This window comes from Siphateles boraxobius, unplaced genomic scaffold, assembly GCF_051911475.1.
Source record: "Siphateles boraxobius isolate OS27281-9 unplaced genomic scaffold, OSU_SipBor_1 22, whole genome shotgun sequence".
Classification (NCBI taxonomy): Eukaryota; Metazoa; Chordata; class Actinopteri; order Cypriniformes; family Leuciscidae; genus Siphateles; species Siphateles boraxobius.
In genome coordinates this window covers 10,605,001-10,624,574 of record NW_027508833.1, presented here as the reverse complement: position 1 = coordinate 10,624,574, position 19,574 = coordinate 10,605,001, and the positions used below count along the sequence as shown (strand labels likewise).

At 37.5% G+C, this 19,574-nt stretch overlaps 1 protein-coding gene across 11 annotated transcripts in view; it reads left to right on the top strand.

Annotated features, from left to right (window-relative positions):
• Positions 1–19,574, top strand: part of ralgapa2 (Ral GTPase activating protein catalytic subunit alpha 2) — a 214,882-nt gene that overhangs the window by 157,429 nt on the left and 37,879 nt on the right. For all 11 annotated transcript variants that reach the window (XM_077238633.1, XM_077238636.1, XM_077238642.1 and 8 more), the window contains 6 exons: positions 3,867–4,665; positions 6,738–6,809; positions 9,558–9,681; positions 9,772–9,927; positions 16,072–16,230; positions 17,459–17,586. In XM_077238633.1, coding sequence (XP_077094748.1) covers positions 3,867–4,665; positions 6,738–6,809; positions 9,558–9,681; positions 9,772–9,927; positions 16,072–16,230; positions 17,459–17,586 — 1,438 coding nt within the window. The remainder of the gene's footprint in view (positions 1–3,866; positions 4,666–6,737; positions 6,810–9,557; positions 9,682–9,771; positions 9,928–16,071; positions 16,231–17,458; positions 17,587–19,574) is intronic.

The window sequence follows — 19,574 nt, the reverse complement described above, 5'->3', positions numbered from 1 at the left end:
TACAATATTATTTATCTATAAACCATAGTAGTATTTGTTATACTTAATTTATTACTAATGGTCGGCAAAACATTTTTTTTGTGAGATTAACCATATTCAATTTTTTTCTATTATTTTGTTACATCAAATTTAAAAAAAAATGTATACAATAAACACAAATAATTTTTTTATGTCTAATGTAAAGGCAAATTTACAAAATGTATGATGTCAACTTTTCCAGCATAAATTGAGAAACCGCTGCATCTCCCTTAAAAAAGCAAAGAAAGTACAAAAAGGGATGTTTTTAATTTGTCCTTTGAGTTTATACTGAGCTCTCATGAATCATATTAGAGCAAATGTAGCACAATGTGAAATGAAATGAATTTTAAAGAGGTGTGCATTAGTTCCCTCATCCACTCAAAGCAAGCCCATTTATGCCAATTATTAAAGAAATATTTTTTTTTCCTCCTCCGACCTTGCTTTATCCATTAGGCAATATTTCTTGTGTGTTCTCTACCTTGGCATGTCATCAAATATCATCTGTTTTTGGTTGGGCTGTGGGGTTGTGGGGGGAGGGGATCTTTCCTCTTCCAACAGGGATGCCTTTTATGACAGTACATTTATATCAACAGAGTAGAGGAAGAAAAAGACTGCTGGCTTTTGCAACACTAACATCTCCATCCATTGACATGCCTTTTATATCTCTGCGTACGAAAAAACAAACAACCTCAGCCAAAGAGCAACTCATAAGCAATATCCCAGTACCTAGCTCATATTGATTAGTTCACTTCAAAGCTCTGTGCATCCCTAATGCAACTTGCTCGTCTTTGCAAAGAGCTTTTTCCACTTTGATGGGGATGATGGTATTGATAGCACTGTCACAATGTGAGCACTTCGTTTTTCCCCCTCCTCTCTCTCTCATCCTAATCTTAATATCCACTAATGACAACACTAGATTTCTCACTTTGGGAGGTGTTCAGCATTCAGAGGACTTTAATTCATAGTGCTTGCAGAGCCCTATTCACTCATCCCGAAAGGTGTGATGCTCATTAGTGCAGCCCTTTGAGTCTGTTTTAGGAGACTGAATAGATATTTTAAAGGTGTCTATGTAGACACCCGTATAGATGGTACAAACGTGGGAAAACTGCCTCCATTGGTCATGACAGCTAAAAGCCAGTATACCAGCTAGCTTTTGAGAAAGATAAGTAAGGGAAAAAACAGTCAGCCAATCATTATTGCAAAATAAATTCTGACAGGGTGACCAGGACCCTAAAAAGTTAGTCATACAGTCAATACATCAAATCAGAATAAGGTATTACAAAGAGATTTGTGATAATTTGTGGTGATGACTGTACATTATCAGGGCTATGCTACAAAACGGTCTGTGCGATGAATAAATAAAAAAAAAATAGTTAAAATGGCCAAATTACAGCAAACCTCAAAATGGCCAAATAATGGCCACCTAGTTGGTCTGGATGGTCAGTTTATCAATATCCAATAAGATTCACACTCACCTAAAGGATTATTAGGAACACCATACTAATACTGTGTTTGACTCCCTTTCGCCTTCAGAACTGCCTTAATTCTACGTGGCATTGATTCAACAAGGTGCTGAAAGCATTCTTTAGAAATGTTGATAGGATATTGATATATTGATAGGATAGCATCTTGCAGTTGATGGAGATTTGTGGGATGCACATCCAGGGCACGAAGCTCCCGTTCCACCACATCCCAAAGATGCTCTATTGGGTTGAGATCTGGTGACTGTGGGGGCCATTTTAGTACAGTGAACTCATTGTCTTGTTCAAGAAACCAATTTGAAATGATTCGAGCTTTGTGACATGGTGCATTATCCTGCTGGAAGTAGCCATCAGAGGATGGGTACATGGTGGCCATAAAGGGATGGACATGGTCAGAAACAAAGCTCAGGTAGGCCGTGGCATTTAAACGATGCCCAATTGGCACTAAGGGGCCTAAAGTGTGCCAAGAAAACATCCCCTACACCATTACACCACCACCACCAGCCTGCACAGTGGTAACAAGGCATGATGGATCCATGTTCTCATTCTTTTTACGCCAAATTCTGACTCTTCCATCTGAATGTCTCAACAGAAATCGAGACTCATCAGACCAGGCAACATTTTTCCAGTCTTCAACTGTCCAATTTTGGTGAGCTCTTGCAAATTGTAGCCTCTTTTTCCTATTTGTAGTAGAGATAAGTGGTACCCGGTGGGGTCTTCTGCTGTTGTAGCCCATCCGCCTCAAGGTTGTGCGTGTTGTGGCTTCACAAATGCTTTGCTGCATACCTCGGTTGTAACTAGTGGTTATTTCAGTCAAAGTTGCTCTTCTATCAGCTTGAATCAGACGGCCCATTCTCCTCTGACCTCTAGCATCAACAAGGCATTTTCGCCCACAGGACTGCCGCATATTGGATGTTTTTCCCTTTTCACACTATTCTTTGTAAACCCTAGAAATGGTTGTGTGTGAAAATCCCAGTAACTAAGCAGAATGTGAAATACTCAGACCGGCCCTTCTGGCACCAACAACCATGCCACGCTCAAAATTGCTTACATCACCTTTCTTTCCCATTCTGACATTCAGTTTGGAGTTCAGGAGATTGTCTTGACCAGGACCACACCCCTAAATGCATTGAAGCAACTGCCATGTGATTGGTTGATTAGATAATTGCATTAATGAGAAATTGAACAGGTGTTCCTAATAATCCTTTAGGTGAGTGTACGTATATACCAATAAGAATACCACAACTGACCTATCAGAATCACATATCCCAGAGAGCCATGCAATATAAGAGGGTGATGTGCAGATTTCTAAATAACAGTGATGGGGATTACCTTTTTTTTCATTCAAAGGGTTAGTTCACCCAAAATATATAAAAACCTACCTACCCTCATGTTATATCATGTAATCTTAATTACAAACCCTTAAGACTTTTGTTTTTCTGGGAAGATACTTTTAACAAGACCTGAGAGATTTCTGTCCCTCCATTTAAAGTCCACCTAAAACATTGACTTTTCCAAAAGACATCATAAAAGTAATATATATGAATCAAGCAGTTTAATCCAAGTCTTCTAAAAACACGTTCACTTTATATGATGAACACATATATGGATGCATCAGATATGATCAACAGAAGCACAAGAACCAATGAAGTTCGGTCTCAAATATCAACCAATTAGGGTTGAGCTTCATTTTATTGCAAATTTAATGTGCTTTATATGTATGTGCGTTGATCAATGTTTAATGTGAATAAAAGCTTAAATTAAATCTGTTCTTCATAAAAAGTGGTCGTGTCTCTTCACAAGACTTGAATTTCTACCCGAATGTTATGTTTACGATACCTTTATGGACTTTTTGAAGCATCAAAGTTTTTGTTACATGCCTTTAATCTAAAGACAGATATCTCTCAGTTTTCATTAAATCATCTTCATTGAGGTTTCGAAGAGGGTCAAAAGTCTGATGTGTTTGTAATGACATGAGGGTAATTATACATACACATCCTATTATTCATTTAAATTAAATTTAAGGAATTGGCTTTTTGATGATCAATAATGCCAACACTGATGTTGTTTTTTTACATCCATAAAGAGACTATATTAATATTATACTTTATTATCTTAGTGTATTATATGCGGCTAGTTTTTTGTATTGTAACCCTTTTTTTGTTTTCTGGCAAAAATGAGTGCTGATGAGAATTAGCCTTTTGACTAACTCTGGTACATAAACATTTATTTGAATATTTATTAATGTTCAGTGTCCCTTTTTTAAACAAATAAAATAAATTGATGACACAATAAAAAAATGTGTGTGAACTAACCCTTAAGATTGTACCTTTAATTCATATTTACTAAATTTGTTTGACATCCCAGAAAAGAAAAGGAGAAGCATGGAGCTGATTCCTCTGACTGCTCGGATGGTAATGTCACACCTGGTCAATCATTTGGGACACCATCCTCTCAGCGGCGGCCCTGCTCTTTTAAACAGCCTGGTCAGTGAGAACCATGACAACCCCTACATAGAGTCTTCCGAACTCTCCTCTGAAGTCTTCAAAAGCCCCAATCTACAGCTCTTCGTCTTCAATGACAGCACACTAGTCTCATACCTTCAGATCCCCTCTGATAATTCCAGCACTGTAAGTGCCAACCCAAGGGATCATTCCTCTGAGGTCCGCGTCATTGTCAGGGACATCTCGGGAAAGTACTCGTGGGACGGTGGCGTTCTCTTCTGCACTTTGGATGGATCTGGCTTGAGCTCCAGTGGCAGTAGAGATCAGTTGTCTCGCGACACTGGTCTCTCGGAAAAGCAGAGCTCCGTCCGCACCAGTAAATGCTCCTCTGAGTCGGAAATGGAGGATGGCGTGGATGTGTTGGACCAGCTACTTGAAGATCTCGGCCACAGCAGCCCCGAGTGCCTCCCGCAGCCCCAGCTGAGGCTCACACAACCACCGGCTCCACCCATGGGCATGAACCCTGAGATGGAAGGGCTCATCATGGATGCCATCCACAGACAGACGAAGCAAGAGGATGAGGAGCTGATGTGGAGACAGAGTGAAGACCCCAGCATCAGAGCAGAGACACAGAGAGAGCCCACACACCAGGAGCCAAAATCACCCTTTTACCTCTGCAGACTTCTCCTCAACGACCTCGGCATGAACTCATGGGATCGCAGGTACAAAATTTCATAGAAGTTGCTGGAAAACAGTGAACTTTCACAGTAAACATTTTAATATAAATCTTACATTTCGAGATGGCAATCCAGTCATTTATTCACCCACTTGTAAAGCTGCTCTTCCCCACATCATTGGGCATTGATTTTTAAGGCCTAATATACTCAAGTGAAGTTCTTTTTCGTTCTTCGCTTAAGGGTCAGACAGGGTTCCCATTTGCCCTTAGAGTCTTACATATACTTTTATCAAATTCAAGGCCATAAGAAGTCTTAAATATCTTAAATGATATAAGAATTGTTTTACAGACAAGGCTTAGGCCTAGACCTAGACTACAAGTCATGTTTTAGCTGTTTTAACTGAAGGAAACTTTGCACTGGCATATCTAAAAAAATATGTCAGTGCCATTCTTTTGTCTCGAGATGCACACCAGTAATGTTTTCTTTTCTATGGCACATTTATAAAAGCTGCTTAATTCTAAGCCCTGTCTGTGAATCCAGGCCTTAATATGTTTATTTAAACCTTAAAAGACAATGATTTAATGAAATAAATGTGAGAGCTGCACGTTACAAAGTAAAAATGGGGCACTGTTGCGCGTGCTACAGGTTCACGGTTTCAGAGTAGTTGACAATCATTGAACTCCGCACATTTATGCCAAATGATTGCTTATGATCTATTGTTAATTAATTATGACAATGTTTATTTTATGGTGTTTATCATAGATTGTTAAAAAAACATGGAGGCCGCGTCTCCATTTCCTTCCACCAAAATAACCCAGAAATGGTAGTTGCCGATTATGTCATTCAGAGCCTGAGTCTATGATGTAGTGATCCTGAAGTGGAACCCCGGGATCAAATTCCCTCCCACAATCCCAGGCACAGCTGTCAATCATAACGTTACACCCCTTTTTTGTAGCATCAAATAACTAACTAAACCCAAACTTATTGGAAAAATAAAAAACACCTAAACATAAGAACTACCTAAAATGACAGAAACTGTCTTTGGAAAAAAGTTATTTGAAGTGTGATTTGGATTTTTGTAGTTTGGCTTGCGTCCCATTCGATTACATGGAGAGGGCGGGGTTTATGACCTACTGTATACTGCCGATCGAAATGCTTTGGCTTCACTTTTCAGGACTTGTGCAGCACAATTGGTGTTTATTCATACCTGCAAACTTGTTGCCTTTCACAATTCTGACATTGAAATATCTCATTAATGTGATTTGTGCAATTCAGATGAGTTTTGTGTGTCAATGGCTGTTTTTGTATGAATTTATGTCTGAAGGGAACTCACTGCCTATAGAACAGTTTCCTTCACTTTTTTTCTCTTACATCCTTATGCCTAAAGTAGCCTTTATGAGTGCTGCTTTCTATACAGAGGTTCCAGGCTACCGCTTTATTTCTGACATTCCATAAGCGCTACCTACTGGCAGAGAATAAATTTGCGTTTTCAATCAACCCGTCTGCTTTTTTGGTTTAGACCAATGTAAAAAAACTGACCCCTTTTTTATGCAGCATACACACTGTGTTGTAAATATTAATCGGTGGATCGACCAGAATCTAATGTTCATTTAAAAAGATCTTACTGACCCCAAACATTTGAACAGTAGTGTATTTAAGTAACAGAAACACAGACAGAACAGACACCAGTCATACAATTGCATCACTATGGTCTATCTTTACTTTGATTGATCATAAACTTAATATAATATTCGAACGACGGTTAAAATTCTACTTTTATGGTGACATTTTGTTCTTTTTGAGTGGAAAGAGATATTCCAACATATACTTCTTTATATGGATGTGAAATTATAAGTGTGAGTAAATGACTAAAGCATTTTCATTTTTGATGATCTTTTTTATTATCTTTTTTGCACATTGCAAAATAATGTGTGAATATGATTACATGGCATCTAAATATTTTAAATGCATGCAGTACTTCTAGTTGGCCTACGCATTGGTTGCAGTGGGATAGGAGGAAACATTTTAACATTAAAAATAATAATTTGATTAGCTTTTATCTCACCATTTATCTTTTGAGAAGTTTTATGATGTTCCATTTTATTTTCTCTTTATAGAAAGAGCTTTCATCTTCTAAAGAAGAACTCCAAGCTCTTGAGAGAACTGAAGAATTTGGACTCTAGGCAGTGGTAAGGGTTTCTGCTTCTGCTTCAGAATGTCTGGAAACAGGACGACAACATCTGACGTTCATGCCTATAAACTCTTTCCCTGCCAACGTAAAAAAAAAAAGTAAAGTCACTGCCAGAATTTTCACAAAATGTTCATGGCCACCAGTATATTTTGTTGTATTATCTGAACATGCAATATATCTAAAGAAAGAACAGAACTTCTGCTTTTAAACAAAAACATTTTATTCTAGCTTAATGTATTATTTTTTATAAACAATTGAATAGGGGTAAGTTTCATAAAAAAAAAACAACAACAATTTTTAGATTACATTTTAAAGATTACATCCAGATTGGATTCAGAACGATGATCAAAACATAGATAGAGTAGATCAAGTCCATCAACACCCGCAAAGCTTCACAGTCCTACAGCTCGTCCTGGATTGACATTTCATTTGGTAATATTAGGAGTTTTTTATATATATGCTGTTTAATGTTGATGATCGCGTTATTTTACATGTGTGTCTGCTTACATATGCTATAGCTTGTTTCTGCTGCTTCTTCACCTGTGTTTTGATCAGAAGATTCAGTACTCTTTCAGAAGATGCGTAATAGCGCCTCCTACCGTATAACAGTGAAAACACAGAAACCAGGAAAATTCCGTCAATGGCTGGGAAAGAGTTCAAGTTTCATACATAATTAGACGCCTAGTAAATTAGTGACATGAAAACTGAATTATATCTTCTTTCTGACTCATATGCACTTAACGCTAAAAATCAGTAGCAAACAACAGCATGCATTTGGAGAGCTCTATCATGCAGCCTAATGCCAGTCTACAGAGAGTGGCTAAATCCTTTAAAAGCACTATTAAGGAGACATGTCTTAAGACCACTCTCAGATACTCCGCTCCTCACAGCCTAATCCTGCCCACGTCTGGCTGATCACAGATCCACACTTCTCAGCCAACGGCGATCAATAGGCACTCAGAGTAGCTAATTACAGAGGCTTATTAAAGAATACCCCCAGGATCGGGCCAGCGTTTCCCTCTGCAGGAATAACCGGCCCACTCATGGCAACCGCTGACTGAGCATGCCAAACATCACACTGCAAGGGCATGAGGCTTCATTAGCAACACTGCTCAAAGAGACATACACTGCTCACACATACACAGCACATACCAGTATTGTATTTATTAGCCAATAGCTGTAAAGTTACAATAGACATTTTTTTTATAAATGGTTTTTGTTTTGATAATAATAATAAAAAAATAATAATGTGAATTTAATGAGCATAACAAAGGTTGCTTCATGTATAGGTTGAATATCCTATTACTTGACTACATTTTTTTAAAGAAACTAAGCCAACTTGCCAAAAGCATCTTATTTAGCTGTCGCACATTTTGCGCTCAGTCTTCATACCACACAACGCCTACCCTTTTAACCAAAAAGGGAATATTTGATAAAATTGTGACACCCAGGAATTAAAGGCACATCACCCAAAAATGAAAAATCTGTCATTAATTACTCACCTTCATGTCGTTCCAAACCCGTAAGACTTTCGTTCATCTTCAGAACACAAATGAAGATCTTTTTTAATGACATCTGAGAGCATTCTGTCCCTCCATTGACAGCTACGCAACTGACACTGTGACGCGTAAGAGATCGTAAAACTAATTAATTTGAATTGAGTGGTTTAGTCCAAATTTTCTGAACAGGATCGATCGCTTTATATGATGAACAGATTGAATTTAGGCTTTTATTCACATATAAACATTGATCAGTGAACATAAACAGAACCTCAACTGAACCTGCTTGACACGCGAGAACAAACCTCTTGCTGAAGCTCAAACGTGCTGTGTAACACGAGAATGAACCTCATTGGTTCTTGCTGAAGCTCAAACGTGATGCGTAACAGAAGACTAAACCTCATTGGTTCTCGCACATCAAGGCAACATGCTTACGTTTCGTTTACCAAAACTGATGTGTGAGTTGATGAAAGTTTATATGTGAATAAAAACCTAAATTCAACATGTTCATCATATAAAGCGGTTGATTCTGTTGAGAGAATGTGGATTTTAGGATCTCTTTATGAACTTTTAGAATTGTCAATGTGTCAGTTGCTTAGCTGTCAATGGAGGGACAGAACGCTCTCAGATGTCATTAAAAAGATCTTCATTTGTGTTCTGAAGATGAATGAAAGTCTTACGGGGTTGGAACGACATGAGGGTGAGTAATTAAATGACAGAATTTTCATTTTTTGGTGAACTATCCCTTTTTACTGCGTACTGGTAAGACAAATACATTCTCCTTTTATTTCTCATTCTATTTTCTCTATTTTTACTCAGATTTTAGAGTTGACTTATATTCATCAAGCTCTGCCATTTGACAATGTTAACTTGTTATTTTAAGGAAAAAAATGGAACCAAAATATATATATATATTATTTATATATGTTTTTAAAATTTTGTTGCAAACTTATTAAAAAATGTGATGCTTTAAGATATTGAAATGCTAAATAACACTAATCTAAACTTCATACCCCATAATGACAACCAGATTTGTGATAACTTTGATTAAAATTTGATCTCATTGCGTAAGTATTCAGACCCTTTGCTACAACACTTGAAATGATGCTCAGGTGCCTCCTATTCCTCTGGAACTATTTCTCTTTGATTAAGTACACTGAACACATCAAATATGGTGACATCTCAAATGTCATGATGTTACAACTTTTTGCATGATGTCTGTTGGTCTTGTGTTTTTCTGTTTCCAGTCGAGAGACGCACAAGATTGCTGTGTTCTACATTGGAGAAGGCCAAGAGGACAAATGCTCCATTCTGTCCAACACAGAGGGCAGTCAGGCGTATGAGGACTTCGTCTCTGGGCTAGGATGGGAGGTGAAATAACACATAAAATCCACTTAATGCATCTGTAGTGAGCAGGGATCATGTTCTGTGACTACATCAGAAAGCTTCTCTCACTTTCAGGTGAATCTGGCCTCTCACTGTGGGTTTATGGGTGGTTTGCAGAGGAATGGCAGCACCGGAAACACAGCGCCATACTACGCTACCTCCAACGTGGAAGTCATCTTCCACGTGTCGACTCGCATGCCTTCTGACTCAGATGACTCCATCACCAAAAAGGTAGTTCCTCATTTCCTGCTTGACAAGACCCATACACTTTTAAAATAAATATTGTGGTTTTAGATGTGTTTTTACACAATACACTGGTAGAAATTTGTCATTTATCAGTATCATAAATTGCATCACTGCTTGGTCAGGAGTGCAGGCATTCCAGTCACATTCAGAGAGGAAATGAGGAAGAAAAAAGTGGATGATCTTTGGTTTTGAAATGACCTGTTGTTAAACTGCGCCCCTTAGTTACTGTTGCTATCACTATCAAGCTTTTCTATTGCCCGTTTATTCTACCACTGTCAAGTAGTGGGAGAGAAGCAATCAAATCGAGTGAAAATGTATGGTGAAGCTTTAGAATGAAAGCATCCGTTGTAGTCAATTGAAAATGCTTGACAGGTAAAATATATGTGTATATGATAAAATATATGTGTGTGTATGTGCTTTGGATGTTGTTTTAAATTAAAAGCAAAACAAAACAAAGAAGGAGTATGCCCACTCACTAAAACACACATTGGTGAAGTCTATTATCATGCAAAAAAAATATATATATGTGAGTGTGTGCGTGCGTGCGTGCGTGCGTGCGTGCGTGTGTGTGTATTTATTATTGTAAGTGTGTCGGTCAGGGCCGATAACCTCTGACAAGTAGAGTGATTGTTTAGTCACTTAGTTGTGTTTTCACCCTTTTTCACTCTTCCTCTTAATTTCCATCTCTTGTTAAAATGCAAATATCCTGCAGCTCAGTTTTAGATGAGTTTTGGATGTGCACACATTTTCTTTTCTCCTTAAAATTATGTATTTGTTTGTGACACCTTTATATATGTATTATATACTAATGACAAATGTTTGCTTACTCCTAAAAAAACACGTATTGACATTTCATTCTGTTTAAAATGGTGATTTAATGACGGGTGACATGTGTAAAGCGTGACTTCTGGAGCTGATCGCTCGTCTCTGTCAGACCTCTGCGAGCTGCAAGAGCGTGTCGTGAACGAGGGAGCCGAGCATGTGCAGGTTTAGTAACTCTGGTCTCCTGTGCGCGCTGTGACCGGGGCCCCGATCAGCACATTAACTCACGCCGCAAGGGCCAAAGGCCTGCCGGATACCAGCAGGGCCCTGCTATCGAATTCCCCCTGTGTCTGCGGGACGGCGATCGACATGCGTTAGCAGGTTAACTCTGGCAAAATGAGCCAGTGGGAACCTGCTTAGTTCTGAGCACTCAATCCGATCATGCGCAGGCCTGCAGAGAGAGAAATTCATCAGGCTCCCGGACATCGAAGCCTCACACCATCAGAGCTCATATTAGCCCATCTCAGCCACACTCCGTTCCTCTGTTAGCCAGTGGGAGGGAGTGTGTGTGCCGCGAGCCATGCTCAATTCATTTTGGACATCAGGCCCCGTAATTGCCGTGCTCCCGCTCTGGCACGTGTGTGAGGAGGGGTGAAAGGGCTGTTTTATCAGTCACAGGCAGACAGGAAGTAAGTCCTCTAATTTGCAAATCCAACTTTCAGAGGTAGTGATAGAAAGGAGGGGTGAAAAGACGACAGCGAGGAAAACAGAGAGGGGAAAAGAGAAGAATTCCTGATTGAAATTGAGTGCTGGGGGCAGATCGAGCAGAGCAGCTGGCCAGGCCAGTAATGCAGTTACTGGGAGGGTGTTTCCATGCGAGGCCCGGTGTCAGGAGGCACCTCACACACACACACACACACACACTCTCTCTCTTTTGTTTCAGAGGGAGGGACGCTGCTTCTTTACAAGGCAAGCGTTTAAGCTTCAGGGCATCTCTTGCTCTGCTCAGCGTCTGTGTGTTTACAATCTGCATGTACACTGTAAAAAAGTTTTTTTTAAGGCTATAAATAAAAATGATTGGAGTACGTTTTACAAGAAAATACTATTTCTTCAAAATTTCACGTTTAATTCAGTCTTGCAGATTCTTCGTACATTTTTGAGACTTACTAGTAATTTCTGAGTGAATTGTTTGCAGTGTAAATGTTATACTCCATGCAACATACCTATGGCTGCTAATATCCTAATATTTTCATGTGTGCTAATGCAAATGCCACTATTACTATTGCTCATACTTAAAGTCCCCCTGTAGTCAATAATGTATCCCTTAAAACTAATCTTTGATCACCAAAATTACATATTTAAATGTATTTTTTTCCTTTAAAAAAAAATCTTCTTGCCTTTAAATATTTTGAATGTAACTCTACACTTTTGCCTCATTTAGTATATGCGGTTTATGAATATGCAAATGAGCCCCGCCTCCACTCACTTACAGCAGCTCAGAGATCCGCTCGTTTACGATCACATCTTGATCTGATTGGTTACAAGGTAGTTTTTGATGTCATAAACACCAGCGATTTCAAACCGTGTTTTTGAGACTGTCTTTGGTTCACTGCAGTTTTAAGGAGAAAATACCCAGCAATGGTGTTGACTTATGAGTTTACTCATGGTTTGGCCTAAAGCATATTAAAAACACTACATAGACATAGAAATAACATTAAAAGCTTGATTTTCAATACATTTAAGGTATTGCAGTTTGAACAATCATTGGCATTAAACAATTAGAACTGAGCCTTAAGTTTTAAAATCAGTTTGATCATATTTAAGGTCATGAAAATTATTTTTAAAAAAGTCCTGTCTTTTTTTCTTTTCTTTTTTTTTTGTGCTATTTTGATAAGACTGTGAACTGTATTTGGCATTTTAATAAACTCTTGCGGCTTCTCTGGGCCTAAACTAAGAACATAATTTAATACATTCAGTAGATAGACTTTACTAGTATCGGTACAATAATATTTTTATCTTTTTTTTTAAATACATTATCGTGTCAGCATAATCCAATATCAGTCGACCTATAATTCATATGTATTTATAAATTGGTATACAAAACCAATTTCAGTATATTTTAAATAAAAGATGTCTTGATTATTTTTAACTTGGTTACCCTATTTAAAATGTTTACCCTGTTTTGAATTTTTTTTTTTTACGTATTATTTTTAATTAAGTAAAATAATGTTATTGATGCAAGATTTATTTTGAGAATGTATGTTTTTTTTCTGTATTATTATATTTGTAAAACATCTTTGAATTTAAAAATCTGCAGAAACCCTGATTAAACTTTGGCAAATAGTCCTGTCCAACACACACATAATGATACCACAAGTCATGTGGTTTAAGAAAAGCTGTGCTATCACTGTGATTTCCATCTGGTGAGAGATAAAATGGGGTAAAAAAAATCCCAAAACCTTTGATTGTTGGAATGACCCAAGTTATATCTAAAGACCAGCACATCAAAGGGTCTTAGGGACTCTTTTGGCTTGGGCCAAGAAGAAACAACCAACCACACAGATACCCCAGCAACCGCATAGAATATCTTAGCAATGCATAGCAACAGCATGGCAACCAGCCACAGCTCCTTCGGCAGCACCTTCTACTTCCCCCTATTCTAAAGTTTGTATTTCTTAGAAGTCTGCAGTCTTTAACATCTGATCCCTTTCATTGAGAATGGCATCTGGTGTATGTGTGTAATGTGTGTTGCATTTCCTCTCTTCCCCCAACCTGTTTACATGCCGCCAATTCTTCTGCTGACTCTCCAAATGGATCGGTATGCGCCGACCCAATCAGCTTGTTGTGGATTTGTTTAATTTTAGCCCATTAGCATAATTAAGGGCTTATGGGGAAATGTGGTAATTGCATTTTTGGTGGAGAGGACATGTTTTGGTAATGGCTCATTAGGCTTTGGTGCATCGGCAGATGTTTAATGACCCATTGACAAGAGCTCGATTAAAGCACACTGTTGCAGCAAAATGCTTCCAAGACTCCTTTTTCTTGATTTCAGAGGTCACTTTAATTTCTCACTATTTTTCTAATAGTCCACTTAATTTTTGTTAATTATTTGGAATTAAGTCTTTATGGTCTGTCTGCCCTGCTTTTGTTTTGTTTAGTGACAGTGAATGCTGGGAAGAGTGAATGATGCCTTGTATGAAAACTAATTTTTTTTCACTTCATGTGTGCATTACTATTGGATTGGGGCGATATGTCTATCACATTACTCTCTCAATTTGGTTGATAACAATACTGCAGTAGCTGTATCACACATTAAAAACTACTGGTAACACTTTACAATAAGGTTTGTTAGCTAACATTATTTAACTACATTAGTTAGCATGAACTAATTATGAACTGCACTTATACAGAATTTATTAATCTTTGTTAATTTCAACATTTACTAATACTTTATTAAAATCTTGTTAACATTAGTTAATGCACTGTGAACTAACATGAACAAACAATGAACAACTGTATTTTTATTAACTAACATTAACAAAGATGAATAAATACAGTAACAAATGTATTGCTCATGGTTAGCTCATGTTAGTTTATACATTTACTAATGAACCCTATTGTAAAGTGTTACCAAACTACTTTTTTTAATCCATTTCATTTTCTTTTTGGCTGGTAATTTGTAAAAGTAGTTTTCATAAGCGCAGCACTGCTTTGTGTGAACCCGTAACTGGAAACTGCTGTATTTCAACTTTTCCATTAGCGCCACCTATTGTCTAAGAGGGAATTTGCATCTTTATTCAGCCGTCTTGTGTACGGTATATAACAGCATATGGATAAATATATTTATGGGGGAAATGGAAAGTCAGGGTCAGCGCCAGAGCGCATGTACATTTTTTTCGGGGGCGTGTTTTGGCGAGATAACGCAATATTCAGAAACAGGTGCATCAAATAAAACAGAAAAAAAATACAAGCACGGAATTTGTAAATAAAATAATTGTATGTATACAATTAAATAACACATAGTTTTATATATGATTGCATGCCGTCGGAGTTTCCAGTGTGGACAGCTCCATAAAGTAGCCTACTGGAAGCACTGTCGTTTTGCTGTACTATACTAAAAATATGAAAAGTACAATACACAAATAACATTTTAAGATACGTCTGTTTCTGAACAAATAAAGCAGTAATTTATGTCATAGATACACATGCCCTATGTTTGTTTTAATTGTCAGAATCTATCGTACTAAAATAGATCGTAATAAAAAAAATATTGTCTTGCCTAATAATTTAATGAATAAATAATTCAATAATAAAATAATTTTAAATATACAGTTTATTAATGTAAAGTAATTTTATTTCAATTGAATAAGGAAAATAAAGTGGTTTGAATCCAAAGAGCTCTAAAAAAAATGTTAGAATGGTTATCTGAAGCTAAAGTGACCGCAACTGAAGACACGCCGCACTCCTGCAGTAGACCATTAAACATTTTAAATAACTTGACAAATAATATGTTTAGGTTACAACTGCATCTGTCTCTGAAAAAAAAAAATCAGCAGTGAATCTACCAAAAACTCTCACCAACAGCTGTGTCAGTGGATAGATACACATTTATTTAGTGAGGTTTGAATAACTATTGAATTAATTTAGATTTACCAGTATATTACCAGCTCTCTAGACATCTGTATCAGCATTGACCCTTACCGGTGGAGTTCTAGAAACAATGTATACTTTTTTTATGTTTAACTTCTCCTTCCTGAACTTTTACAGGTTTGACAGCTGATAGTATCACATCTCTGAACCCATTGCTCTGATTCACAGATTTCCACATGTACAAAATTAAACAAATTATTGCAATATGTTACTGGTGCTACAAAATTAAAACTACATATTATTCTGACTCTCAGCACCCATGTATTTCATGCTTCTTGCCAAAAATGAGCTTCTGAAAAATGCATTTCCTACAAATGTATATATATTTTTATGTAAAATGAAAATCTGTCCAATTTTCTGGCAAAAGCCAATTTGTTTAAATGATTGAGACATAATGAACCCAATTTCTCCAGCTCATTTGTCTTCAGATTGAAAATTCCCAAAATAATTCCAGTAGTTGTTATGTACTAAAATAAATGTCGTTTTTTCTGATTGTTGATCACTAAGAAAACATACATGTTTGTGAGGTTGAGTTATCATTTTTTTAAATGTTTTTCTAAGAATCTGTTTTTTTGTTTAGTCAATATGGTTACCCTGTACAAATTATTATCTGTGTTTGTTTTTTTCTCCGACATGAAGCCCTCGTGAGGTATATGACTAATGTTTAAAAAAAAATTGTCAGATTGATTGATGCGATTTGCCTCTGGTTGGTTATAGCTTCGTCACTTGGGAAACGATGAAGTGCACATTGTGTGGTCGGAGCACACGCGGGATTACAGACGAGGAATCATTCCCACCGACTTCGGAGATGTCCTCATCATCATCTACCCGATGAAAAACCACATGTTCTTTGTTCAGATCCTGAAAAAAACCCAGGTACGTCCCCCATTGTGAAGATAATGACATTACGTTACATTAAAAACCACAACCGTCCACCATAACTTACCAGATTTTCATATATTACGTGCAATGCCTCTCCAGAGGCATCTTAAGATTTTCGCCAGGATGTGCAATGTTTGGTTGATTGTCAGGATATGTGGATTGTGGCTGAATGGTATCTCTTCCTGTCTGTTCCCTGAAAGCACTAATGCTCAGAGTCCATTACTGCACTGTCGGCACGCCACTCTCATCGCGGTCAAGCTGCCTTTCATCTTCCTCCTCTTTGGGGCCTGCCACTAGATCCCCAGAGAAACCAAGCGTGCATCATTTGTAATTTCTCGTAAACACATCACCTCTACGAGTCTTGACTGCTGTGTGTTGAGTGGCCTGGATGCTGTCAGATATATATGGTTCCTGCACCATGTGACTGGCTGCAATTAGTGAAATTCCCTCAGCTGTGTCACTGTTATCTGCCGTTCCACTCAACTAACTCTCATGACATCCGCTCGATAAATGCAAGCCTTGGCGAATGGAAGTACTCCATCGACTAGATTCAGCTGTCCTGCTCATAGATTTTTTCCTGTCTGTTTGTGGTCTACACATCACATGCAACTTCGGGCTGAGACTTCATGCATAGTGATTTAATGTTTAAAGGGGTGGTTGATAATGAATTCACCTTTTTAACTTTAGTTAGTGTGTAATGCTGCTGTTTGAGCATAAACAACATCTGCAAAGTTGCAATGCTCAAAGTTCAAAGCAAAAGGAGATATTTTCTTTTACAGAAATCGCTTTTTAAGGACTACAACAAACGGCTGGTAGGGACTACAATGAGCCTCCTCCCGGGTTAGTGACATCACTAACCCCAAAATTTACATAAACCCCACCCCCAGGAATGTGTTTTATAGATTATCATGACAGGATATGCTAATCAATGACTAGAAGATATCACTCCAAATCAGCAACCTAAATTCATCAACTCATCATTCAGAAACGTCCTGTTGAATTCTACATGTTGTCACTTCTTCTTGAGTCTCTCCATCATTGTCCGACTTCAATTTGAACATAAAAGGCAGAACAGTTTCTGACATTTTAGTGTGTGTCACGAGGACACGAGCTGTAGTAACTCCGATACCCATCACATGCAACATCGGGCTGAGACTTCATGTATTTTGATTTAATGTTTAAAACATACAATGTTTCAATGTTTTTACCCTCTCTTGACCAGGTTCCTTTCTTCGGGCCTCTGTTCGACGGGGCGATAGTGACTGGAACGCTGTTGCCCAGTCTGGTTCGGGCCACGTGCATCAATGCAAGCAGGGCAGTGAAGTCTCAACTGCCACTCTACCAGAGTTTGTATCCTTTAACCTTTATGGTTTGTGATGCAGTAGACTGTCAGATCACTGCATTCGCTGCATTCGAGTATCTGTATGTGATTGTGGTGCTAACTGTACCCGTAGAGAAAACACACTCTGCGTGTCTCATACACTGTAATTCCCTGATCATTATATCATGAACATGACTTCCACTAAATATCGAGACACTGATGCCTCAATAATCTGCAACGCCATTATGAGATTAATCATTATCACTATTGCTGTATTATACGGCATGAGCATATTTTTATTTATTTTTTGGCATCATTTGTTGTTCTTTGTTATAGCTGTTAAAAGTACTGCTCGTCCTCCAAGACAATGCACCATTTTCTGGTAAGTCAAAATATTCTGTAGCCGATGCTTGCTGGTATTTATGGTATATTCTGGGAATTTTCAGAGAGCAAATGTTTTATTGCACTAGAATGATTTTGACAATGAGAATTACCTGGGTAGTGCATATTTTCTATGGAACTAATGAGCAGATTGAAACAGACCCGCTATGTAATTATTACAAATCAATTGCCAACTTGAAATGTCGCTTTAATTATCAATAATTCAGTGGTCAGGAATCAGCTGTTATGCTTATACTATTGCTAAATGTGTATTTGATTGTCTCATAGCTTTTTCATCTGCATGTAGAACTTCTCTCTAAAAACAGCGTAAGCTGCCATTTCTAGTTTGAATGTGTTTGGCAAGAAGTGAAGTAATGTAATACGTCAAGTTGTGTAGCTGTAAATAATAAATCAACACTCTTGGAAAGTGTGCCAACCAGTTTTACATGCCGTGGTATATGGGAGAATATGAATTAATTTGCCAATTATCACAAAATTAACCTTAAAGGAACGCTGACATAAAACAGTGGTCATTATTTTTTGATAATGATCAGCTGACTGCAAATTATCCCATTTAATACAAGACTTCTTAACGAATAAATAAAATCTGGTCACAAAATATTGATTTTAGGGGATATAATTTTGATATGTGAGAAGAAAGAGCGCTAGACTACCATTCTAAAGTTTGGGGTTGGTAAGATTTTTTTAAGTCTCTTATGCTCGTCACGGCTGCGTTTACTTTAACAAAAATGCAGTAAATTCAGTAAAAAGCATTTATCTAAAATAGAAATAAGATGGTAGTGCATGTGCATAGTGCATCTATTTTCAAAATGTTTTGACCAATCAGGTATTCCGATCCCTGTGTAATAAGCTTGTATTACACCTGTAATAGGAGAATACTGTAGATCATACTGTAAGTAGATATTGCTGCATCATACCTGATTTTTTAAATTCTGCTCTTTGCTTTCTGGAATGATATTGCGTCAGCTTGATCATTATTGTGTGTTGGTGTGTGTGTGTGTGACTGTTAATTGTCTCTTGTGAATAGGGTGTGAAAGGCCATTAAGGATATTCTGCTTTCACAGCTTCCTGCAATGACTTGATCTGTCTCTATGAATAATTGATCTGCTTTTGGGTGCTGCTTCTACACCACTGTCTCTTATCTGTCTGTCACAAGAACATCTGCTCAACATTCACACATAAGTGCATCCTCTCTGTGTGTCTTTCTGTCTCTGTTTATCTTTCCTTTGCCTTTCCATCTCTTTATCCAAGTTCACAACACAAGCCCAATTCCAGTTTTCTTATCAAATCATATTTTTTTGTTGTTGTTGTTGTTGGTTTTAAGGTTTTAAGGACTTTTGAAATGTGTCTCATGTCAGACATTGGCTTGAACAGACGGTTCTCCTGCACTGACCCACATACATAAAACAACAGTAATTAATTATGAGGGTAAAGAGGCGGGGGCAAAATCTTCTGGTTGTCATTAAAAGAAAACTCACATTACCTATTTTTTATATGAATTGATCTTAACGTTATTGATATTTTGTGCTTTTTTCATTTTTATTCACTTTTTTTATATATATTTCTTAATAGCTTTAATTTATTTTTAGCTTCAGGTTTAGTTTTCTTTCAGTTC